Below are 25,224 nucleotides of genomic sequence, written 5' to 3'. Positions count from 1 at the left end.
CTGGGTCGAAGACAAACACCTCTAGGTGTCCTGAAGCACAGGGCTCAGATCCCTGCCTCATTGGGCCCCCACACCCACGGCCACGGCCTGCTGGGAGGCAACACCTGGGGGGACACAGGCCTGTGTGTCCCAGAGCACATCACAGCAGGGCCCTCCCTCCCACTGGGGGCAGGGAAAGGCCACCCTCTTGCTCACCTCCCCCTGCCTTCCAGCCTGACGCTCAGAGTCACCTGCGCCCGGTGTGGCTTCTCACCATGTCATTCCCGTCCTCGGCTTAACCCAATGTTGGGGGGGGGGGGTTTGCCATAATCCCAGTCCCTCTGCACCATTAATCCTTGTCACGCAAAAAATTCAGACTATTCACTTAGTCCCCAAAGCAGAGTCGAGGAATCAGACACGCTGGCTGAGCACACTGCGGGGTCTTGTCTCACTGCTGCTCACTTCCGTCCCTCGAGGCGTTCACCCGGGAGCCTCTCCCTCCCACCCTGCAGCCCCTGCCTCCAACCAGCAAGCCCTGTCCTCGGCCCCGCGTCCACCCTGCACCTCCTCTCCAGCAGGCCGGCGTCCCATGGAGGGGGTGTCCCGGTGGGAGACGTTTCTGTCCCTCACCAAGGCCCCTCTGGCTGGAAAGTCATCACACCTCTGCACGCCGACATCTCTCTGGAAACCACTGCTCTAGGGGCTGTGTGCCCCGTGTGCCACCCACCCACCATCTCAAGCCTCCCACCTGGCCGGGCTGCCCAGGCTCCCAAGAACAGACCAGGATGCACGCTGCCCGCCCCAGACCCCTCCCCACCCTCCCCTGCGGCCCCCACCTGTGTTCCGAGCGGCCTGCCCCGCGCTCTTGTCCACGCTCTCCAGCTCCGTCACGCGGTTCTGCAGGGACTCCACGCTGCTCTTCACGCTGTCTGCTTCCTCCCAGCTCTGCCGGAAGGGGCGGATCTCCTTGTCCAGCTCCTTCAGCTTCTCCGCCTGGCTGTCTATCACTCGCTTCCAAATAGAAGGCATCGGAAAGGTAAAACACAGTTAGAAACCTGCAGACGCTGAGCTTCTCCTGTCACACAGCAGCCAGCAAGGGCCAGCAGCCAGCCCTCTGCCGAGAGCCCGCCCCACGCCCACATCTCCCTGGTGGCCCAAACGCATCTCAGGGGACGCAGGGGCCACAGGTCCCTATCCCAGAGGAGGGGACCAAGGCACAGAGAAGTCTCACCCGCCAGCTGCATGGCACGGGGCCCTACACCACTCTGTCCTAGAGTCTCAGGTGCAGGACCCTGGAGCCACACCTATGGGCCTTCTGGAGGTCTGTTTCCTAAAGGGCCGAGCCATCTGCAGGGGCCGAACAACGTGCGTCTCCCATGAGGCTGCCTGACCCAGGGCTGGAGGGGTCGCCTTGTCTCTGTGGCTACAGGCAGTGCCCTGGAGTCCTGCTGGGTCCTGAGAGAGAGCAGCCACCACCCTGGCACCTGCACAGGGCTGGCCGCAGGCAGAGCTTGATGAGGGCTCTGCAGAGCCTGGCTGAAATGGAGAGCTGATGCCGAGGAGCAGGGCTGGCTTCCCCCACCGGCACGGCGCTCAGGTCCGGTGCCCGCTGGGCCCAGAAGTATGACGGACAAGCACACGGCTGCAGACGGCGAGGCTGCATTTCACCCTATCTTAATTTAAATAATTCAGCAACCCCTTTTCAGCAGAAACACACAGAACGTGTACAGCAACAAACGGAGGGATAAGACTCACATTCCAGCAGTTTTGAAGGACTGGCGTACCCACCTGGTGGGTAAGCTGGGACCTAAAGGGTTTTGACTTCTTTTTAAGGATTTTATTCATTTACTTGAGGTAGGGGAAGGGCAGAGGCAGAGGGATAAACTGGCTTCCGGCCGAGCAAGGAAGCCTGACCAGGGGCTTGAGCCCAGGACCCCGGGATCATGACGGGAGCTGAAGGCAGACGCTTAGCTTAACTGACTGAGCTTCCCAGGTGCCCCCAGGGTTTCACTTCTAAAAGGATTTGCATTTTTTGAAGTGCAGCCCATGAAGGCTGGGTGGTCTGGCCCCCAGTGAGGGCCAGTGAGTAACTGGGCCACCTTTGGCCCTGACGGGTGAGTGCCCTGGGGGCTGCTGAGCTCACTTCTCGTTTCGGAAGCCTATTTTTAAATATTTAGTTTCAGCAGCTTTGCTGGCTGTTAATAACCACCAAGGAACAAACACGAGAGGCTTGGGTTACTTTTCTGGGGTAGAAGTACAGGGTCATTCTTCCTCTTCTTTCCAAGAAAACCTGATATTAGCTAACACTGAAAAAGAAAAATGCTTTCTGTAAAGAACACCTCTTCCCACACTGACGTCATTTTGTTTAAATCCATGTGTCTGGAGGCATATTTAATTAGTTCATGAAGTCTGGGCTCTGGGAGCAGCACTACCAACCCCCCCGCCCCCTGAGCCATGATGTATTTCTGACAAGCCCCTGCAGGGCTCCCACAACCCTACCCGTCATCGCCACCAGTCGAGGTACTGGGGATACCGGTGTGTTTACAGGGAGGTCGATGGAAACCCTTGTCATCAGTGGTGGCTCTCAGGGATGCCACTCTGTGGCCTGGTCCTTGTCATCAGTGGTGGCTCTCAGGGATGCCACTCTGTGGCCTGGTCCTCACTGAGTGAACTGCACACCGGCCTGGGACAAGCCAGCATCACCCCTCAGCTTCATGCCCGTGGGATAAAATGGGGGTGACACAGAGGGGCCTCCTCCCCAGCACCTGACTGCTGTGCACGGGGCAGTGGGCGCAAAGGCACGTGGTGACCTCAGGGCCAGAACCGTGGGTGTGCAAGGAGGGGAGGGCTGCCGCAGGGCCCCGGGCGCCGGCTCAGTGACACAGAGTTGGCACATGGGGCTGGGGGCAGGGGGACGCGCATGCACACTTGCACATGCTGTGCACACAGACAAGGTTCCACCAAGGGTGCTCACTTTAAAGGAGCACCAGCCCCCCTCGCCCAGCAAGAGACGATGTGGTGGTTCTAAACTCCTCTCCTTTGTGTACGTGCTGGCGAGTCAAGCAGAACACGCCACCGAGCACTTTCTCTGCAGAATGCCGCAAACACGATCTCATTCCTCCCGAGTGGTCTACACGCAGCTGCTGTCATCTTTCTATAAAAATAGACCTTAAATGCAGGTGTAGGCTGCGTGAGAAAAAGAAGCCAGGCGCTGAGAGATGGAACCGACTGCAGGCAAAGTAAATAAATCCTAATCAAAAGGTTCGCTGCCGGAGCGTCAGCCCGTCAGCCCGCGCAGGGAGCACCCGGGGGCTCCACCACGGTCCCTCTTCCTGCCCCTTGCACCGCCCAGTCCCTGGGACCTCTGTACCAAATACTGCGCCAAGGGGACCATGCGGGGGGCGGGGGGAGGCTGGGGAGGGACAGTGCACCTCGTGGCTTCAGTCCCACACCCGGGACTGCAGAACGACCAGCTCCTCTAACCTCTGCCAACAACAGGGACACAAAGTAAGCGGACATCTAGGTGGTCTTAAACACGTTCTTTAAAAAGAAAAATATTAAGAAACTGCCCTTCTTAGGCCAGCAAAAGCAAACACACTCTTGAACTCCACTCCCGCTGGCCAGCTCTAATCACATCCCTGTCCCCGTGTGTACCCGGGGCCCTCAGGAGTTCTGCAATCCGTATGTGCTGCCACCATCCCCAGGGTCTTGGGGTGTCCTGGAGAATCCGACAAGGGAGGTAACAAGTCTGGGGTCACTGTGGTGGTCCCAACGCGCAGGGCTGGGGGAGCAGGGAGGAGGGCAGGGGAGGGGAAGGCGACAGGAAGGCTTTGGGATGAGGAAGGAAGACCGCGGGGCACCAAGAGCCAGGCTCAGGGTGGACGGTGAAGGCTCTGGAGGGACAGTGGCGACGTGCCCCCAGGCCAAGCGTGCTTCACAGACAGCCAGCGCCTCGGGGGGCCAGCCACGGAGGTCATCCACCCACGTTGCCTAAAGACAAAGAGCCCTGACTCTGCGCACAGGGCCAGCCCCACAGCGAAGCACAGGCTGCCACCTCTGCCATCACACCGTCACCCAGAGGGGTTCAGTCTTCAGAAGCCGCTGGCAGAGGGCGGAGCACTGTCCCAACGCACTTCGCACTTCGTAAGATCAGGTGTGGCACGCGCAGGCATCTGCATGCCTTTCTCCCCGCCCAGTCTGTTTCCGGCCATGCCTTCCTCTCCGTGGAGAGGAGCAGTGGCGAGTGGCCGCCCTCCTACTTAGGACCCATCAGGAGCACAGACTGGCTGGCTGCTCAGCCCCCATGCTCTGGGCACCAGCGACCTGCTTTCCCCCTTCCTTTCCTAGATCTCAGTTTATTCCATCACCAAAGTGTTCAAATATACATCATACACGGTAGAACGATTAAGCTCTACTAAAAAGTAAATTAAAGTAAGTTCAAATTTTTGACCCCGGGAGAGGGGGAAGTGGCAGAGGCAGGTAGCATAATCAGAGGTTCCGACAAATGCCCCGATGACCTCATGACAGAGACCCTCACCTTTCTGGTTATAAATGATGCTGTACAAATGAACCTACTACCTACTCATTCTTCTGTTGCTATTGTTAAGGGGATTTTCCAGTCTAGCTTCAACTTCCGTGTCCTTTCCATGCACGTCCCAGAGCCCCAGGCCCGCAGTTAGGCTGCCAGCAGCTCGGAGCTGAGTGGGGCCTCCTGAAGCACACTCCCACGGGCACTCGCTGGCAGGAGGCCTGCTGCTGTTTCACATGACATACTTGTTCCAGCTTGATTCAATACCAGTGACTTTACCTTTCCTAGCATAATCTATTATTTCATTGTGTTTTTCCTCGTCTCTGGACAACCACAAGGTTTTAACACAGATGAAATTAATTTAATAAATCGCTATGCCATTCGAGCCACTATGAGTAATCTCTGATGGTAAAATGCAAGGAAAGATATTCTCAAAGACTCCGTGACTCTGAGCTCTTGGAAATAATTTATCTTCCAGATAATTTAAGGAAACACACCTAAGTAAAAGCACTAAAAAGCCATCTTGGAAACACAGTAGTGATTTTTCCATGGGGGGGGTGTGATACACGTGGGAATCAGTGTAACAGACGTACGGCGTGAGGACACTAGTGTGCGGGTAAGATCTGCAGGAACAAGGTACTGGCAAGCACCTGTGCTGATAACAAACGAGAAGCAACATTCTAATGAAGGCTCTTTACCCGATCACCTTTTCTCAGAGCAGCAAAGGTCTGCGCGTTTGCTCTGAGGGACATCTGAATCACTGTGGTGAGATAAAGTGGGGTACATGTCGCCAGAACACTCAGAACAAAACAGATCGGCTTCACTTCACTTCAGGAAGTGAAACTTTACACATAACTACTCTTGAACAATATGTAATCTTAAACAATAATAAAAACAGCTAGTTTTTTAAAACGCAGGCTTTAAGTCTGACTTCACCAAGAGCGAATCAAAGACACAGAGGAGAGCCAGTGGGCTTGCTCTCCAGGGAAAAGTGGGAAAGAAACAGTGGCCCAGGTCCTCAGTCTACACTTCAGAGAAACAGGCCGTCTGTTTAACAAAGGTCAGGGCTTTTGCTCAAACAGCTCCCTGAGAAAGTCTGGAAGGAGAACACAGACATGCTCCTCACCCTTTGATCCAGCCACCATCTTAAACTTCTTACCTGTAAATGAAGTATTTTGGATTCATTATTTCGGAGCATTTCCTTTTGTCTCTCAATTTCAATTTCAAAGCTACATATCTGATTGTGCAAACTTTGTATGCTCTTGTTTTTCTCTACACTTTCGTTCTGTAGCAAGGAAACCTGAAAAAGAAATTCTTGAATTAAGGAAACAAAAAGTGGTTTTATTAATTAATGACAATTACAATGACAGTACTTGCATTTTCACAATACAGGCCCTCTACTAGCTCCCTGGAGGAAGCTCCAGGGGACAAAAATCCCTTTCCACAGGAAACGGAAGTCCTGGTAACGAACAGGAAACCCTACACTCTGTGCCCCGGTAATGAACTGCGGTGAGGCAAAGCCCATCAGTAGCCGCCTTTCAGAACGAACGGGACACGCTTTCCACAGTTTTTGCTGAAAAATAAACCTTCTACCAGAGTGGCTTTCAAACTGACCAGGAGACACGTTCTCACCTCTCACCCTGCGTATACAGACGTGTGTGTTTGTGTGTACCCGAGAAACGGGTATCCCAAAACTATCCTCGCCCTAGTCATTTCCATGTGTCCTGGTACTTTCTCTTTTATTCTATTTTACTTTAAAAAGAACTAGTTGCAGCCCAGTGATTTATCTCACTTCCACCAGTGGGCCTTCTTCTGAACTTTGGAAAGCTCTCCCAACACAAGGGGAAAGCAGAGAGAATAACAAAGCTACGTTCGTGCTTCACTTACTCCTTCAGGCTGACAACGAGCCCTGCAGCAGAGACCCGGAGCTGCGGAGCCCGTGTGCCCGGCCTGTGGCCCAAGAAGACCTTCCAGGAAACCGAGTATATAAAGACAGGCAACACCATGTCAGCCCAGGAAGGGCCTGCTGGGGAGCAGTTCTAAACCCACTACGGACCTTTTCAAAAATCTCTTTCTAGGAAATAACTAGCTCCCAAGAACCCATTTAACTTGGTCTTAAAAGCCCCCGGGTGAGGAGTCCGCGCGCAAGTCTGGCAAGGCCACCTTCTCACCAGACTTCTGCATGGGGCTCTCTGGCCCTCGGAAAGGTCTCTCTCCCAACAGATGCGCCTATGCGCGGACTGGGCTGTGGCCCCTGAAGACGGCAGGCTCCCTGGGGAATGCTGTGACACCTCCACTCAGATGTGCCCCCCGAATACCAGCCAACACCTGACGCGATGGCCCAAAGCCATCCCAGGACAGACCTGGGTGTGGTAAAGCACGGATTCCTAACGTCCCTGCGAAGAACCTGCCTAAACACAGGCAACCAGGCAGCGCCCAGGACACAGTCTGCTTCACTTTAGAACAAATGCCTATTTACTGAGGAACACGAAATCTGCGATGTCTCACAGGCAAAAGAACTTGTCACTTGCCTAGCATGTCACTCAGCACCCATGGACTTTCCTCTGAAATATACGCTTCCGCCCCTGGACTCCCACAGGCTATACAGACGGGCCACGGGTCATTCCTGCAGGCGGGTCTGCCTTTCCCAAAGCGATGGCTCACTCATTCCCATCTCTCAAGCCGGACACGATTCCCAGACTCTTTAGTCTCATATCCAGAAAAAAGAAATAGCCTGCATGCATGCCAATGATTTTGATTAAAAATCTTGGTAATATTTCCAGAAACAATGGCCATTTTTCCCCTACAACAAAACAAGCGACCTGAGGATGCACAGAAGCACCTCACATGAATGAGCACATGTCACGTCATATTAAACGCTTAACTTCTTGATTTAGGGACCTCCCTAATGTAAACATTTACTTATTTCTTTTAGTCAAAGAATCCAACTCCTGGACCCTGCAGAACCCAGCTCTCACCCATCCACCACGTAGACATGACGTGTATGGGCAAGTCTACCTGGCAGGTGTGTTTCCAAGAAGACAGCAGAACGTTCCCAAGGCAGATGAACGCAGGTGTCCCCCGTCCTTCCCCAAGGCCCTCCTCACCGAGAACAACATTTACTGCAGCCTGTTTTGGTGGGGCACTCTAGTTCCCTGTAAGCTCCCCTAACTCGGAAGATGGGTGCTCTCAAGTCCACATTTTACAAAACAGCGCTTCCTTAATTTGACATGAATGTGATGGGTCGGGGTTTTGAACCAACTCAAACATGCTGTTTTCCACTACACGTGAACAAAATAACCCAAGAGATTCCAGCTGAGTAACTGTATAACGGAAAATAGATCCCCATGCTCGGAAGAGAGGAGTATCTCGGTTCTGTGTCTGGTCTTCGCTTCTGGGCCCAGTGAAGACACAGGCCCCTCCGCTGAGCGCAAACACCAGGCACCGCCCGGCTCGCGGTCCTAACGGCGCGCGGGGTCACTCTGCGGGCAGAGACCGGGAGGGACGAAGGGGGCGAAGACGTCGGGTGCGCTGCTGCAGCGCGTGGCAGCGCGTCCCGCCCTCGCAGGGGACAGGCCGCGTCCGCACGGGGTGTTCGCAGGCCGGGAAGCCGCGGGGCCGGGCACGTCCAGGGGCGCACACGCCGCCATGCCGGGGAGCGAGGCCACCGCCGCGGGGGGTGGGGGCACATCACTACTGCCGGGGTCACCCTGCACCCGCGCCGCGGGGCTCGGCTCTGGGGGCAGCCTGGGCTCCGGGGACAGACTCGCGGGCACCTTCCCCGACAGGCCTGCGGGCGGCCCCGCATCACACCCGTGCATGTGCACTGGGGCGCAATCAGCGCATCTTCATCGAGAGAGAACCTGTCACCGAAGTGAGAAGCCGAGTGCACGAGAGGCAGAGAACCCTGCCGTCGGTGCCTACCATTTTTAAAAAGCAGAAACAACACATTCTTCAAACCGAGGGGAAGACTTTCGTAAACCATCGTTAGCTCAGAGCAAGTACTGTGTGTCCCTGCGGAAGTCACAAACGACTCCTCACACACAGTCCGTGTCACCAGTGAAGGGGACCCTCCCGCTGCCGCACCTGCACTCGCACGTGTGACCAGCCCTTCCGTCGCTTCTCACCTTCAGCATCAACATTCGTATTGAAAGAGCTACTTTATGTCAGCGTTCACACAAGTCTTCTGATTAACAATTTTGGACTTGTTCAAACACATTCTGTTTTTAAATTGGTTGGATTTCATGCCAGAAACAAGGTATTCAAATCTCTGCAAATCTTTAGAAGATAAACATCAGTCCTACCGGCCGCTCTAATTCACCTTGTGCCCTCCTGCTGCAAACTCTCCACCAATGCTTCCTGAATACTGAAGTGTTTCTGTTTTTGTACAGAAGCCACAGTGAGAGATCCTGTCACAACTTCTCTATCAGTTCTCCGAGGTTTTCACGTTTTCCTCATGAACAGAAGGCCTGGCCTAGGGGAGCACCGCGGAGGGAGAACTCCCGGGGAAGAATTACTACATGGGGGAGGCGCCTGCTAAGGGGGTGGCAGCCCCCACCACACAGGCCCCCTGAGAAGCAGCCCAGCTGGAGGACAAGTGCCCCTGCACCCGGCTTCCACAAAGCATCCGGTGAGGAAGTCGACAGTAACACCCGTGGCGGGCAGCATCGCTCAGAAAAGACAAAGAACCATGAAGCACGTAACCCTGGTCACCTTCCAGACTGGGAGTCAGCAGACTTTTTCTGCAAAGAGCCAGAGGGCAAACATTTTGGGCTGTGAGGTCCGTACAGTTTCTGTCTCACTCCTAAACTCTGCAAAAGCAGCCATGGACAACAGGGAAGTGAATGAGTATGGCTGCATTCCAATAAAACTTACTTACAAAAAGACGAGGCTGATGGGGAGAGATGGGGAGGTTTGGCAGTCTGAGAATCCCCATTCTAGGTCAATGCTAAGTTAACCACAATGTGATTTAGGAAAAAAAAGGCGGAGGGTGGGCACTGCATGCTTGCTTGGCAATTAACAAACAAAGAACAAACACACACAAATGCCTTCATTTATGAGCTCAAGGTCAAGTGAAAAGAAATGTACTTTTTGGACATTCTCTTGATACTGTTTCTTTTATCCAAAACCATTAGTAACTATAAAAAAGATTTTCTTCTTTAAATAATTTGAAGAAATGATTAAAAGCCAACAAAAGCGAGAAGCAGTCTGGCGTTACCTTTTTCTCTAGAGAGTTACTCCACTCTTTCAGTAAGTTGACGTGCTGCACCGCGGAGCTGGCCTCGTGGGCCTTAATCTGCTGGTTTGTCCCCTGCGAGAACAGAGACGCAGTGCATTAAGCCATCACTCCATCATGGAGCGCAGCAAGACTAACACATGACCTAACCCCAGTGCTACACACGGAGGGGAGCCCTGCTCTTGCACGGCTAGCGGGCGGTCTCCACGCCTTTGAGGGGCCGCGCTTGGCGGCGCCCGCTCTGCCAAGTGCAGGTGGGGAGGCTGGCAAGACAAACAGCCTGCAAGTCTACAGCGAGCTCAAGCTCATGCTCTATACTCCTCCAACTTCTTACCAAGCGCCTTCTCATCTGCATTTCATATTTGTAATGCCCAGAAATTAAATCTTAAACCTCTCACTTTTGTTCTTTTATAAATTTTTCCTTAAAGCTACAAATGGGAAATGTGCAGACACTTGCAGTTACAGCTAGGCAGTGCTACAATAATCTAGTGAGCGAACATGTAGTCAAAGTGGCATTCTAAATAATCTTCTAGAATATTAATTTATTAGGGAAAAATACTGCATTAGAAAACGTATTGCTCCTCACTGTTCTAAGTATACTTGGAAAGTTACATACAAAACATAAACAATCTACAGAGTACATAAGATGGAGACCACATCAGAGTCAGTAATAAGCACATGAAATAGTACTTTGTATATGCAAGGAAATAATCCATATGGAAATATAATTTGTTTTGGGATTAGAAAATTAAGAAGCCACAAATAGCATTTTAATGATCTCCAAAACACATACTCTGTACATAGAATATTCATATATATATGTTGATATAAGTACCGCTCTATATAAACATATATATACACATACACAGAATGAATGGAACTACATACGACATAACAGTGGTGAGCGCTCCGTCTCGTTAAGAGATGGAGACAAAGGGTGGGCTACAGTCACTCTCAGGGCTCTTTACTTTCTAAGAAAATACTGAGTTGCCAGTATCTCTGTACTGATTTCATAACAATGTATTGGTAATACACAAAATTAAATATAAAATACTTTAATTGTAATAGATACTGCCCTCTGATCAGTTTTAAAATTGAGACACACGTTTCAATGAAACTCAGTTCAAATTCACTAGCAATCTCAGACGTGTTAAAAAACAAAAAAACCCCAGACACAGGTTTCTGGCAGCCTGAGTGTGGTGGTGACAGAGACGCCCTCTCCACACGGCTGCTCCGCGAGGGGTGGCGGAGATGCCACAGGACACACGAGCGCGGTCCTCACAGCTGTGTACTGATGCACACGCCGCCCAACTGTGTCTGGCTTGACATGCACTTACATTCAAGTACTTGCTCCAATTCCACAGCCATCTCTCCAGAACCCCCCCCCGCCACGACTGTCAGTCCTGTTTGTCCCACTGCCTAGCCGGTTTCAGATGGAGTCGTTCTGCTAACGCCCTGACTTCCTTCTCAGCACCGGTGTCCTCCTCAGGTCTCAGAACACCACGGGCATGGAAAGCGAGCACCCACGGCGGCTGCATGTGGCTTTCGCCACCCATGCAGCACGGTGACTCGGCTCCATGACAAGGACTACAGGTCCAGAACTTGCATGTTAAGATGTTAAGATAGTAACTTTCTCTCATGGCAGAATGTCAGTGACCGGGAAGGACAAATGGTGGATACTGACCTGAAAAACGCAGCCATAGCGCTTAAAACTACAGGTGCTGGGGGCATTGACACACTCTGACAAGTGTGCACTCAACTGCAACGGGAAAGAGACGTGAGTTGTGGCACAAGCGTCTGCATGAAAATGTTCAAACACATTAAGGGCACAGAGAGCATCTGGTTTGTACTGTCCCGAAGGGGGCTTATCAGCTACGGGTGTGTGTACACCACCTGCTTCCTGGGCTCAAGGCAGTAAATTTACACTACTGTCACGGGTATACACATATATACGCCAATATACAGAAATACGGTTACTGTAACATTTCTTAAACCTACAGTTTCTTTAGAACAAATTATTCAAAATGTGACATGCCGTCTGCAGCGCCAGCATTTTAAAAAGAAAGGGAGAAACGTAAACTGAAATGAACATTTAAAGACTATAAACAAAAGTTGCATGAAACACAAAAAAGAGAAAGCATTCAGGATGTAACTGGGTCACACACCTAATATACGGTACACAAAAATAAATATATTTTGGAAGCAAGCTTACACGATGTACCATTACTCTCAATACTCAAGATAACAAGATGAGTTTTTCCTTCTTCTGGAAAGACTTTTTTTTCCCTCTGAGTGCCCATAAACCCATGTAGCCTCTCACAGATCGCTAAGGTCACTCTAACAATCTTAGTATTGTCACCTCTAATTGGTAGAAGCAAATTAAGAGAGATCAGGAGAGGATAACTCCTTGTACAAGGAAAAACCCCTTTGTTCAGCTTAAATATTGGCAAATTGTCAAATAAAAACCACTTATGATACCCTCTCCAGAGAAAAGGGAATTGAAACATCTACACTTTAAAGACATAATACTACTCATTAGGCTGATAGGATTTAAGGACAGCTTCTTCTTTTATTGAAGAAATTCTCATCAGGAAACTCTAAGGATAGATCTTCTTTATAGAGAACAATTAGACCCTGAATTAGGAGAGGGGGTGTCTAAGCGCACTGCAGAGCTGGGCGCGCGTTTTTCTGTGTACACACACATTCCCAGAGGCTCCTGGGCCTGGCCACTATACACCAGCACAAAAAGCTCCTGAGTCTTTCCCCTTTAGGTCAGTACTTAGGACAGGGAGGAGAGTAGGCCTGTGGCGAGGGCTGCAGAGAAGGGCCACAGTCCCGGGGAGCCTATGGGTCAAGCTCTGTGGAAGGTCTCTGAGCCATGGCAGACCACGGTGGTCACAATTCTAGCAGACCAGCTTCTGGCCACGAAGCTCTGGCCGGCACCTGGAGGAACGCGCCCAAAAGGGAGAGCCCAGGTGACTGGCAGAGAGACATAGCGTGAGACCATGCGTAGTAATGTCACCTTCGAAGTTTTAAGATCTACTTTTTCAGGCCAGTGCTATGATCATGAACCTATCCAGCCAGCGCCTCTGGTATTAAAATCAGGGACACAGGGGTCTGATGTCATTTTCATTGGGCCACTGTTAATTCAGGGTCACGCCTTCTCCTAAACTGGCTCATCATCATTCCTCTTAGAGCCTTTACCATGCTCCCTGGCAGGAGCCCGGAAAAGAGGCAAGGAGGATTCATAGACCAGTAGCATCATTTACCAGAAACCCAAGATAAATGCAGGTTTAAAGATTTTTAAAAGAAAAATAACTTAGAGGCAAATGGAATTAGCTTCTGTCCCTAATTCAGGTAGCCCTGACTGAAAATTCTGGAAAGCGTATAAAACCCTGGTGATCCCTTCAATACTGTGGACACGTCACCCATTCGCTTCAGCAGAGGGATTTCCTAGTTGTGGAAATCCATACATGTCTCCCTGCCACTCCCAGAGGCACACTACAGGTCTGGGGCCATGACCGCCCAGGAAGACCCTGCCCTGGCCTAGCAGAGTACCTTCCTGGGAGGACATGCTCTGGCCGAGAGGGGTTCTGGGGGTCTTCTCTGTACCCTGTGTCCCTGGCTCCAGACCCACAGAGGTCCTCTTGCTCAGTGGGGATATAAGACACCAACCCTCACCTCGCCAATGTTCAGGGGTAAAACTCCAGGCTGTTGCAAAGGCTGAGGGGAGCAGCCTCCTTAGATGAGAGCACCCGGGCCTGAGGGACCTGTGGGGGGACCAGGGGGCACAGGAGCCCCAGGTGCTCCCCAAACAGCAATCAAAGGGGCTCCAGATCAGGACCAGGTGGCAAACCATTTAAGAAACCTTGGAATTTCTCCATCTAGATATATCCTGGTCAAATTAAATTCATGTAAATCTACCTGCCTTAAAGAAAGCATGCCCAAGGGCAGCGTGAGACACATGACCTCTGGGGAGGCTACACTGGGCCCTGCTAGCTGATCCCTGAAATGTGGGGAACGCCTCCAGGCCCATCTGCTCCCCAGCACCAACCCTGCACAGCATACACAGCCAAGCGGGTCAGCAGTGTCTGTAACATCATTTATTTGAGATCATCTTATAGGAATTCCTATTTTACAGATTATAAAATGGATTTTTTTAGAACCTACAAGGTTATGACCTTTGCTTGTACTGTACTTCATTTTCTCAGTTCTTAACCATATTTTGCTCTGAATTTAACTACTCTGTAGCATTTATTTGCTTGCTTCTGAAATTTTTGATGCCCCAAAATAGCATGAGGTTCTCTGTTGTCTTTCTACATATCACTCTCGTGCTCCATGAAAACCTTCGACTTCAGCTACTGGGGAAGGACAGAGTGTCAGGCTGCTAGTCCTCAGGCTGTCACCAGCTCCTCCGCAGGCCTGGCCATGCCCCTTACCTCACTCCTCAGCAGGGTCTGGACACTGCACTTATGGGGGCAGGACACCACCACACAGGGACACTCCGTGTCTTCATGTTTCTGGAGGAAAAAGAGAAAGCGTCGTCAACTTTGAGACACACCACCTGCTTTCCCTCAGATGCCACCGGTATCTGCAACGTCACCATGAACCACCACAGGGCACTCCACTCCTTGGCCCGGTTTCCCTGGCTCCTGACGCATTCGGGGAGTCCTCACGCTTGAAGTCTGAGAGCCAAAACAGAAGGCATCTTGGGAGATCTACCCCAGTCTGACAGGTGAGGGCCACGTGAGGGGGCACTGGTGTGGGGGGAGGGAGCCCGGAGCGGCGCCCACCAGGAATCGCCCATCTGTGTGACGCCACCCTGGGCCATGGGCATCGGCAGACTTGGCCCTGTGGCTGCTCGCACAGCAGCCCAGGGTCCAGACTCTATTTGCTGGAGAAACGGGTGGTTTTCCTTTGGCTTCTCAGGTTTGGATCTGGAAGTGATGCTTTTCCAACACCTGCAAACAGCACGAGCCACTGGGTATTTAAATTACTGCCCTGGAATTTTACTAGGTTGTCTATAATGCATGGAAACTAGGGACAAATTCTGGTGTAGCCCTTCTTTGGATGGTATACATTTCAACTCTACAGGGCCTGGATGAGGACTACCATTCAGCCCATGGCACAGGCACCTGCTGGACGGATATCTGTTCAGTAGCAGTTACAGGGAGAGCTGGTCACCAGGACATCAATTCCAAGAGCCCTGGAGAGCATCACCAGACACATGACAAAGGGCCACAAGACAGGCCTGTAACTGCAGGCCATGCAACACAACTTGTGGGACAGGCTCCTGGAGGCTACATCACCGAGCAAGAACGAACTTGGTGCTGTTTTCCTTATGACCCTGGGATACTTCTGATTCTCATCTGGATTTTTCAGATTAGGGCCTCCACAGTCATGCTGCTGTGACGGTGAATGATGGGGGTGTGGGAGAGTGGGGGGCAGAGCCGAGAGTCTCAGTCCGACTAGGCAGGCACAGTGCGGGCCAAGGACAACGAGGGCGCGCACTCAGCTTTCTTCGGTGTGTTCCGAAGCTCGGGTAGGGTATGTAGTCCAGAGATGGCTCTGCTCCTGGGCTTGGGCCTCAGAGGCCTGCAGAGCCCTCAGAGGGCAAGTCCACAACTGCTCAGAGCTCAGCAGAAAGTACCTGACTGGACTGAGCCTACCAGCAGGCCTCCCATAAAAGGCACCATATTTAGGGCAGGGGGACAGTGGGCAGCGGCACTGGCTTTCTATTCTGCCTGGCTGTGCTCAGAATCCCCAAGTTCCCAGGTGCCACCAAGTCTAGGCTTTGTCTGTCTTTCTTCCCTTTTTTTTTTTTTTTTAAGATTTTATTTATTTAAATAAACAAATAAGAGAGACACCACTAGAGAGGGAACACAGGCAAGGGGCGTGGCAGAGGAAGAAACAGGCTTCCCGCCAAGCAGGGAGCCAGACAGACGCTTTAAGGACTGAGCCACCCAGGCATCCCAGGGTTTTGTCTTTCCGTGGAAAACCCTGGGCAAATGGCCTCACCTCCCTGCCTGATCTGTAACTCGGGGGAGTGGCTGAACCTCCCTCCCTGATCAGTCACAGGCCTGGAGAGGGAACAGGCTCCACGGTCCGCAGAGGCCACACCTCCCCCCGGGGCCTGCCCTTGAGCCCACCTCCATTCCCCAGGCCAGGTATGTGCCAGGTGCTGGCCCGCTGCCGCAGACGCCCGAGGAGGACAGCAGGCACACAGGTGAGCACCACTGTGGGGAACGGAGACCAGGCAGGAACACGGGTGGGAGCTCCCGGACGGGGGCTCTGAGGAGGATGTGGCAGCGGGTGGGGGCCGCGTTCCAGGACGGCGGGTCGGGGGATGGTGGGAGGAGAGGCTGGGGCCAGATCCTGCAGTACCCTCAAGCCAGGGTCTCTGCGGACACGCGAGCATACCAGAAGAATACATTTCTAGAAGTAGGCTTGGTTGGCTGTCAAAGGGTACAGGTATTTTAAATGGATTTTGATAGATATTGCCAAACTGCTCTCCGAGAACCATACACAAACACACGCCCGCCGTCACAGGAACACATGCTCCTACACCCTTGTCAGCTCCATCAGACATTTCAGTCTTTGACATGACAGGTCGAAAAGGCAGTAGCTGCGATCTGCAATTACTTAATAATGTCCCAGTAAGTATATTTTGATATTTATTAATCATATATAGCTTCTGTGAATCGCTGTTTCATGGCTTTTGCCCACAGTAGTGGGCAAATCGGAAATCAGGTCCTTGCAGATGAAATCAGTGAAGATGAGGCCCCAGGGCAGGGGGGTGGTTAGGATTAGGGTGGGCCCTGACTCCAACCATAGGTGCCCTCATGAGAGGAGAGGACATGCCCCAGAAGGTGGCATCTGAGCAGGGAGGCAGACGGCTGCCAGCCAAGGAACGCCGAGGACCACAGCCTCCAGAAGCTGGCAGAGGCGGGAAGGGGCCTTTCCTGGAGCCCTCAGGAGGAGCATGGCCCCGGCAGGACCTTGGGTCTGGCTTTCTGGCCTCCAGCACTGCGATGGAGCACACTGCTGTGTTCTAAGCCACCAGCTCCCTGGCACGTTGTTACGGCAGCCCCAGGAAAATAACACACCTATTGAAAAAACCAGATCACCTACTCATACATAAGAATTAACTCCATACGAATAAGTTGTCCTGTCTACCAAATTAATCGTTACTCTGACAGGCACAGAATAGATGTGACCCGTGTGGGAGTCATAGAGCAGAACCACACGGGGGACACCGGCCAAGATGAGAATGTAACTGAGATTCTGTTTGCCTGTGTGTCCTCTCTTCCCCCATCACCTTCCCCCAGGGAGGAACCCCTCGCCCGAATATCCGAATTTTGTGTCTCTACTTTCTTTGCTTAAAAAAGTTATGTTACACATCAGTGTGAGCCAGACAAAATACTGTTTCGAATTTTACTAAAACGGAACTCTACCCTGTGAATCTCCCGGGAGCTGGCGGAGTGTCGTGCTTCTCGGGCTGGGGGCGCTCAGTCCGCACCGCCCGACGGGAGCGCTGCCCTGGAATTACCCGGCCTCGTCCCCTGAAGTGTGCGGAGTCCGCACCGCCGACTGGGTCCGCACCGCCGACTGGGTCCGCACCGCCGACTGGGCCCCGCCCCAGCCGACGGCACATGTGGGGCTGCCCCCAGAGCTCCGCCGCACGGTTACGCTGGGCCCTGTCTCCGGCTATGTACGGGTGACAGTCCCTCTCACAGCTACCGCAGGGACTGCTAACGAGCTGAGTACAGGAATGTTCCACCTAGTAACACAGCGCCGAACGGTCCTCTGCCGTGGCTGCGCCTACACGATAGATTCCCATTACAAGGCACACATTTTCCCAGAAAAGGAGATTGCTAGAATTCTGACTCTCCACAAATTAACAGAACTGTTCAAAGAGACCACATTCATGGGGCGCCTGGGTGGCTCGGTGGGTTAAAGCCTCTGCCTTCAGCTTAGGTCATGATTCCAGGGTCTTGGGATTGAGCCCCACATCGGGCTCTCTGCTCAGCAGGGAGGCCCCCCCCCACCTCTCTGCCTACATGTGATCTCTGTCTGTCAAATAAATAAATAAAATCTTAAAAAAAAAAAGAGACCACCACATTCGATAGTTTCCAGACTAGATGTGTTAGTGGGGATTCTTTCCTGGCACTTTAGATTCTGCTAACGATTTACAGATTAAGATAAAACAACTTGAAAACAGCTGATGTCACATCAATAGCCTGGTTTAAACATAGGAAAGAAATTTTCCTACGAGCTGTAATGGGCCAAGTGCTTGATGCTTTATCATCCTGGATCTCATCAACACCCAGAGTATTGACGCCCTTCATAAGACATGGAAACGTGGGGATGTCAGGGTGACTGGGCTGTAGACATGCCTCTGAGTTGCTCGCTCTTCCTAAAAAGAAGCCCACGGCAGGACAGGGATGAGATTGAGTGCATTCCTAGCCAACAGGAAGAGACTCGGGAGCCCCATCCCAGGCCTGCTGTCAGGAAGGTTTCACCACGGTGACCTGGGCCAGGTGAACCCCTACTTGTTACTTTTTTTTTTTAATTTCTTTTCAGCATAACAGAATTCATTGTTTTTGCACCACACCCAGTGCTCCGTGCAATCCGTGCCCTCCTTCATACCCACCACCTGGCTCCCACAACCTCCCACCACCCCCGCCCCTTCAAAACCCTCAGGTTGTTTTTCAGAGTCCATACTTGTTACTTTGAAACCAGTCTCTAGGGGTGCCTGGGTGGCTCAGTTGTTAAGCCTTTGCCTTTGGCTCAGGTCTTGATGCCAGGGTCCTGGGATTGAGCCTCACATTGGGCTCCCTGCTCAGCGCGAAGCCTGCTTCTCCCTCTCCCACTCCCCCTGCTTGTGTTCCCTCTCTCACAGTGTCTCTCTCTGTCAAATAAATAACTAAAATCTTTTAAAAAATAAAAATATAATAATAAAACCAGTCTCTTTACAGCCTAGTCTGGTGTTCAGAGTCAGTTACTTACACAGTGTCTAAGTGACACACTCACAAGTCTTTCTTTTTTTTTTTTTTAAAGATTTTATTTGTTTTGTCAGAGAAAGAGAGAGCGAGAGTGAGCACAGGCAGACAGAGTGGCAGGCAGAGTCAGAGGGGGAAGCAGGCTCCCCGCGGAGCAAGGAGCCCGATGTGGGACTCGATCCCAGGATGCCGGGATCATGACCTGAGCCGAAGGCAGCTGCTCAACCAACTGAGCCACCCAGGCGTCCCACAAGTCTTTCTTGAATGAAATTAATTTCTGGATTCTATTCTGCAAATAAAAATAACTGGTTTTTGCAAGAAGCGAAGTATAACTTTGACAGCAACATACCAACGTGTGTAAGTGTTACCGCGTTACTCATTAAGTACACGTCTCATTCATCTGAACTGACTCACTGAAGGAATTATTCATATAATTCATATATTCATATAATTATTATTAGGTCAAACCCTGTTTCTATTTTCCATGGTTCCTGAAAGCCCTTAATAGCTGGGAACGTCTACAGAAATCATACAGGAAGAAAACTTCACAAGAGAAGAAAATCGCAGACACAGGAAAGTTGCACAAAGGTAATAAACATGTAGATTATGAAGCAGAGGACTTGGGGCGCCTGGGTTAAAGCCTCTACCTTCGACTCAGGTCATGATCTCAGGGTCCTGGGATCAAGCCCCACATCGGGCTCTCTGCTCCTTGGGGAGCGGTGCTTTCTCCTCTCTCTCTCTCTCTGCCTGCCTCTCTGCCTACTTGTGATCTCTGTCTGTCAAGTAAATAAATAAAATCTTTAAAAAAAATTAAAATTAAAAAATTAAAAAATTAAGCAAAGGACTTTTCATTTCATTAAAAAAAAAAAAAAAAAACTGTCCTAAATTTTGGTCAATAAATGCGGTAGAACATCCACCAGGAACTGCCTGGCCGGACAGCCTGGCTGCATGTCTCTGGCCCTCTCCCGTCTTGGTCCCATCAATGATGGTCCTGCCAAGTGCAGACGTCATTCCCAGCGGCCCCCCAGCCTCTCAGCAACGTCTGCCCCTCCTGCCCACACACAAATCCTCTCCAGCTCCTGCTGGCGCTGGAGCTCCACTCTGCTGACCCTTCCACACTGGCCACTGCTAGACGACCTCACTCTTTGCAGTCTGTAAGCATTAGGGTGTCCCAAGCCTCTGTCCCCAAGGCTACAGGGACCACCTAAGATGCACCAGTAGCCCAGACCACTCCCCTATTCTCCCCTCAAGCCTGCGATGCTCCAGTAAGCCCCACCTCAAGAGTTCATCCAGCTGATCCAGCTACAGACACCGAGCGTTGTCCTTAACACATACTCTGTATTTAAGCCGTGGGCTAATCCCACTGCCTCTACCTTCCCAATGTGTCCCAGTGTACCTGGTCGCACAGACCAACACTGCCTTGCCTCTATATTCTCCTCTTACCCCATGCCTACGTGTCGCACCTGCCAGAGTGCTGCACCTGATGGGGAACTCTGACATCAACCCCTTGCTCAAGCTGCCCAGTGCCTAGCCCCACCCTCTCCCCTGCTACCCATCACCTCTGTACCGCCTCTCACCATTCCTGAAATCCACCTGCCAAGTCAGTCCCATCTCAGAGCCTGTGCCCTCCTAGCTGTTCTCTCCGCTCTGGGCACTCATCCCACACTGGGCCCTGACTGCCTTGGAGAGGCCAGCCCTGACCACCTCTTTTTCCATGATGGATGCTAGTGCATTTTTCTTCATAGTACAAATCACTACTCCACGTTACATTTGCCTGTTAATTACTTCTTCCCACTAGAAGCTGAGCATCACCACTGAACCCACAGCTCTCAGAACAGTGCCCAGCACACAGTAGGTACTCGGTGAATATTTGTGCAAAAAATGGACAAATATTTGGGGGTTACTGTAATATCGATTGGTTTTTAAAGTCTGTCCTCCACCCCCAACATCTCTAACTTACAGATAAGGGATCTGATCTCTAACACACACACACAATATAGAACCATGCCAAAATAATCAAGGCATGAAAAATGTGAAATTCTCATCTCTCTCCAAGACAGACAGCTGCACTTCGATGCTGCAGGATGAATTACCCTGTTGAAGTGATGATTATGTCCCAGAGCTGCTTAAAAGATCAAGCAATCCAACAAGATTTTGAGGACATTCCCTGGGACAAGAGAAAAATTCTACCTTTTTTGATAATTAGTCTTCATTTTTTTTTTTTTTTTTGGCATTCCAAATGATAGTCAATCAAGGGAAATAGGAAAATGTTAATTATACAAATCAAAATGGGCAAAACAAATAAAGCTTAACTCTGAATTAAAGCCAGATGAAAACTGCCATTTCCTCCTGTTTTCTCTTTATTCCTGTTAGAATAGTGCTTTAAAATGCTATTTGGTGACACAATTACACTTGGGCGGAGCTGCAGGTGGAGGGGCGGCGCACCTGGAGGGTGATCAGCGGAACCTGACTCTTGCAGTGGCTGCACGTGGCCTCCCGGTACTTGCAGGCCTTTTCCACGTGGTCACGCAGGTCTCTTCTCAACACTTTTTCTTTGCAGTCAGCACGGACGCACGAAAGCTCTTCAAACTGGCAATCGTTCTTTAAATGCACCTGTAAAACAAACATTTCAAGGTTCTTAACTGGCAAAGAAATTCAATCTGAAATACAGATTCTCCAGAAACATCTCCGCTTGCTGCTAGAGCAGTTTTTCACAGAGAAGAGTGACAAATGTATTGAGAGACAATGAGTTTTGCGCTCTATTTAGTGATTACCCAAACTATACTGCTTTTGAAGGAGTAAGCCAACTCTCCTTCCTGGGTGTCAGGTTATCGGCTAAGGAATTTGTTTTACTCCAGTTTGAGTATCCTTCCAGGATAAAATAAGATGCTAATTAAAAAAAAAAAAAGCCATAAAAGTTATGTGGAATTTCATGGTTTAAAAAAAAACAATTCAGAAGGTTTTCCTGGGCCTTCCAAAATTAAAAACCGGTTCGGATTTCTCTCCATCCTAAATAGGGTGGGGGTGTTTAAAAACCAGTTGGCAATTCTGCCAATGATGTCATAAAAATAACATTTCATACCTCAGTGGCTTGGAATGCTTTCACGTTTGGTTGTGTTTTGACAATCAGCGTAACCATGGTCTTAGGGTACCACATCACACTGATCAGGCTGTTGTATCTCCTTTTTTTTTTTTTTTAAAGATTTATTTATTTCAGAGAGAGAAAGTGTGAGTGTGTGCACATCGGGGGAGGAGCCGAGGGAGAAAGGGAATCTCAAGCAGATTCCCCGCTAAGCACAGAGCCAAGTGGGGGGCGGCTGCTCCATCTCACCACCCTGAGGCCGTGACCTGAGCTGCAATCAGGAGTCTGATGCGAAATCGACTGAGCCACCCAGGCGCCCCAAGGAGTTCTATTTCGTAATGGAAGCACCGAGCACGACTCCCAGGACTTACCAGCAGGTGTCCCAGCGTCAACTGCTCTGTGCAGCCTTCCCCTTCATTCCTGCAGTAGATCTGAAGAGCGAGAATCTCTCTCTTGCAGCAATTATCCTTAAACACCTGAAACAGGAAGATGGTTATTTCAGAGGATTAATATTGCTTAATCTCCACATGCTGCTACTTCAGAGAAGGCAAAACCACTTTAAAAAAAATCAGGAGAGCATCCCTTAAGTGGACCTCAGAAGGCATTAAGGACCATCTTAATTTCTAATTTCTAAAGTAGAATGAAGGAGATGTTCCCACTAAGAGTCACAATTCAAATAATACAACCTTAACTACCATCTTTTATTAGATAAGCCAAATGAAAACAAGTTACACGAAATAATTAAAGATCACTTTGGAGCATCCAAATACTCTGGGTCAACTCTGATGTGATCTCAAGGTGAGGACGCATGAGGACCAGGTTTGGACTCTGGGGACTTCCAGGAGCCAGCTCTGCGGGGGCAGCCATGGGTGGACCGCACCAACCAAGGGACAAGGGCAGAGCCCACTATCACTCAATGCCTGTGTAGGTCACTTGGTAAAGAAATACAAAACTACTGTAGAAGATCGTATCTTGCAGACGGTTTGTAAAACATTATAGTCCTTTCTCCTGAGGTTATATCCCTCATAAATCATTTTCACCAAAAAGGAGGCAGTATTAGCCTGCTACTAAAAAAAACTGCCCTCTTTTATTTTTTTTTTTAAAGATTTTATTTATTTATTTGAGAGAGAGACAGTGAGAGAGAGCATGAGCAAGGAGAAGGTCAGAGGGAGAAGCAGACTCCCCATGGAGCTGGGAGCCTGATGCGGGACTCGATCCCAGGACTCCAGGATTATGACCTGAGCTGAAGGCAGTCGTCCAACCAACTGAGCCACCCAGGCACCCAAAACTGCCCTCTTTTAAATAAATAGTGCAGTGACTGAAGTTAATCCAATAATGAAAATCTTTCCTTTTGGGGGCGACTGGGTGGCTCAGTCTGTTAAGTGTCTGCCTTTGGCTCAGGTCATGATCCTACGGTCCTATGATTATGCCCTGCGTTGGGCTCCCTGCTCGGTGGGGAGCCTGCTTGTCCCTCTGTCCCTCCCACTACTCAAATAAAATCTTTAAAAGTTAAAAAAAAAAAAAAAAAAGAAAGAAAGAAAGAAAATGTTTCCCTTTGAAAATGAAAACCTTTCTTTCTTTCTTTCTTTCTTTCTTTATATTTTCCCCTTAGAAAACAAGGAGGTTCATTCTTTCCAGCAACACAGTCTAGACCGTCTTCATCTTCAGGCATTTCTAAGAAACTCCTATATGTTAACACTCTGTAACAGTGAAAAAATAGACAGGATCTTAATATGCCTTTCTCAACTCCACAGGCAAAAAAATAGAATCAACAGCTGCTAAGAGTTAAAAATAAAGTAATTTGGAGTCAAATCTAATCCTTCATAAACATGACCTTTTTAAAAACACACTAAAGTCACCAAACAGGTATTTTTAGCCAGTGGGAAATAAACTTCTTTTTTGTGGCATTAAGTTTCTTAAGTCATTTGAGTTAAACTTTATGGATACAAAACAAAGATTGGCAATGTCAAAACAGTTAAAGTACAGAATTTAGAGCTGAGATGATTTACTACATCTGTCCCATTACATAGATGAGAAGCCTGAGGCCTGACAGCGACTAGCAGACGATCTTGGTCTCAAGCCCCCTTTCCCATGAGGATCCAAGGCATTAGTCGCTATCATTCACGGCGCTCCAACAAAACTAGTAATTCTTCTCCACTTACTAATGCCATTAAAAAATAGGGATAATAATTCTGAACTGAGACAGACCAGGTCCGTTGTTTGAACCTCTACCTCGATCACAGGGGTCAGACACACTTTAATAAGTTAGTGGCCATGCTAAGATCAGGGGTAGCTGGGTGACTGTTTTCTTAGAAACAAGCCCCTCCCTTTGACAGAGTGCAGCCTGCAGCAGCAGTGAACCCCGGGAAGACAAGGGACATGCGTGGTGCCAGCTCTAGCTCTAAGCTGCCCAGAGGAGTTACACGAGGCGCCCTTGTCCCGGCAGCAGAGGGGCCTCCTCTGCCGGGACCCCCAAATCCCTGCACTTGCCTGCACTGCCCTGATGGCAAACCCAACCTGAAAAGTGCTCTGGACACAAAACCACAGAGCAGAAATTTTATTGTACAATTTAATGACCTACATTTAAAAAATTGTTCTGTTCATCAATCAAAATATTGGTACCACACGTTTTTACTGATACTTTAAGAATGACTCATTTCAGACTCAAAGCGTGCCTAAGGGGTCTGCCAACGCGTAGATGACCAGAGGTGCTGTTACAGTGCGGGGAGGGGGGAAGGGGTGTGCGGATCAGAGCCCCAGGATGGAAGCTGGTGGGTGGCCCCCTGAGGCCCCCTCTGAGACTCTGGCCTGCCAGAGAGCTCTCACGGGTACACATAATCACGTGGCAGGGGGAAGGGTGGAAACCCCACATCTGTCTAATGAGTGGGAGGTGCTGCACGGGGGCAGACAGAAAGCCAATCCTGCTGAACTCCTGAGACTGGCCGGATGCCAGCTGTCTGGGGGAGAAGCCTGAGAGGATGGCCTGTATCTCCACATTTCACCCCCACAGCCCTCCCGAGGTGGGACTGCTATTGTCACAGGCAAGGACACAGGTTCAGGGGCTGAAGGTCCTGGCCAGGGTCACCCAGCTGGGCAGCTGTCCTGCCTCAACCCTGCAGCACCCGCGGTTTGTCTGAGACAAAACCAGAGCGTGCCCAGAGCACCAGGTGCAAACCATGGGCCAAGCAGGACCGAAGCGTTTGAAAAGGTCATTTATTAAAATCCCCAAAATACCTTATCTTTAATGATGCCTTCTTGACACGCAGTACATTTTGGGCTTGAGGAGCTGAGGGGAAAACACACCATGAAGACATTAGATAGAGCAGAAGTCCTGTTCTCACTTGAACCTTTATGGTCAACCTGGTGTGCGAAGTTCACGGCTGCAACCAGAGGTCCG

The 25,224-nt window shown here is 50.4% G+C and overlaps 1 protein-coding gene across 8 annotated transcripts in view; it reads right to left on the bottom strand.

The window, feature by feature from the left end:
- TRAF3 (TNF receptor associated factor 3) overlaps positions 1-25,224 on the bottom strand; it is a 119,024-nt gene that overhangs the window by 5,927 nt on the left and 87,873 nt on the right. For 6 of the 8 annotated variants that reach the window (XM_059183192.1, XM_059183193.1, XM_059183194.1 and 3 more), the window contains 8 exons: positions 25,062-25,113; positions 22,199-22,303; positions 21,191-21,358; positions 14,183-14,263; positions 11,428-11,502; positions 9,726-9,818; positions 5,667-5,807; positions 816-990 (listed from right to left, as the gene is read on the bottom strand). In XM_059183192.1, the coding sequence (XP_059039175.1) occupies positions 816-990; positions 5,667-5,807; positions 9,726-9,818; positions 11,428-11,502; positions 14,183-14,263; positions 21,191-21,358; positions 22,199-22,303; positions 25,062-25,113 (890 nt within the window). The remainder of the gene's footprint in view (positions 1-815; positions 991-5,666; positions 5,808-9,725; positions 9,819-11,427; positions 11,503-14,182; positions 14,264-21,190; positions 21,359-22,198; positions 22,304-25,061; positions 25,114-25,224) is intronic. The other 2 variants (XM_059183197.1, XM_059183199.1) reach the window with 2 other exon arrangements.

This window comes from Mustela lutreola, chromosome 7, assembly GCF_030435805.1.
Source record: "Mustela lutreola isolate mMusLut2 chromosome 7, mMusLut2.pri, whole genome shotgun sequence".
Lineage (NCBI taxonomy): Eukaryota > Metazoa > Chordata > Mammalia > Carnivora > Mustelidae > Mustela > Mustela lutreola.
This window is presented reverse-complemented; position numbering and strand designations above follow the sequence as displayed.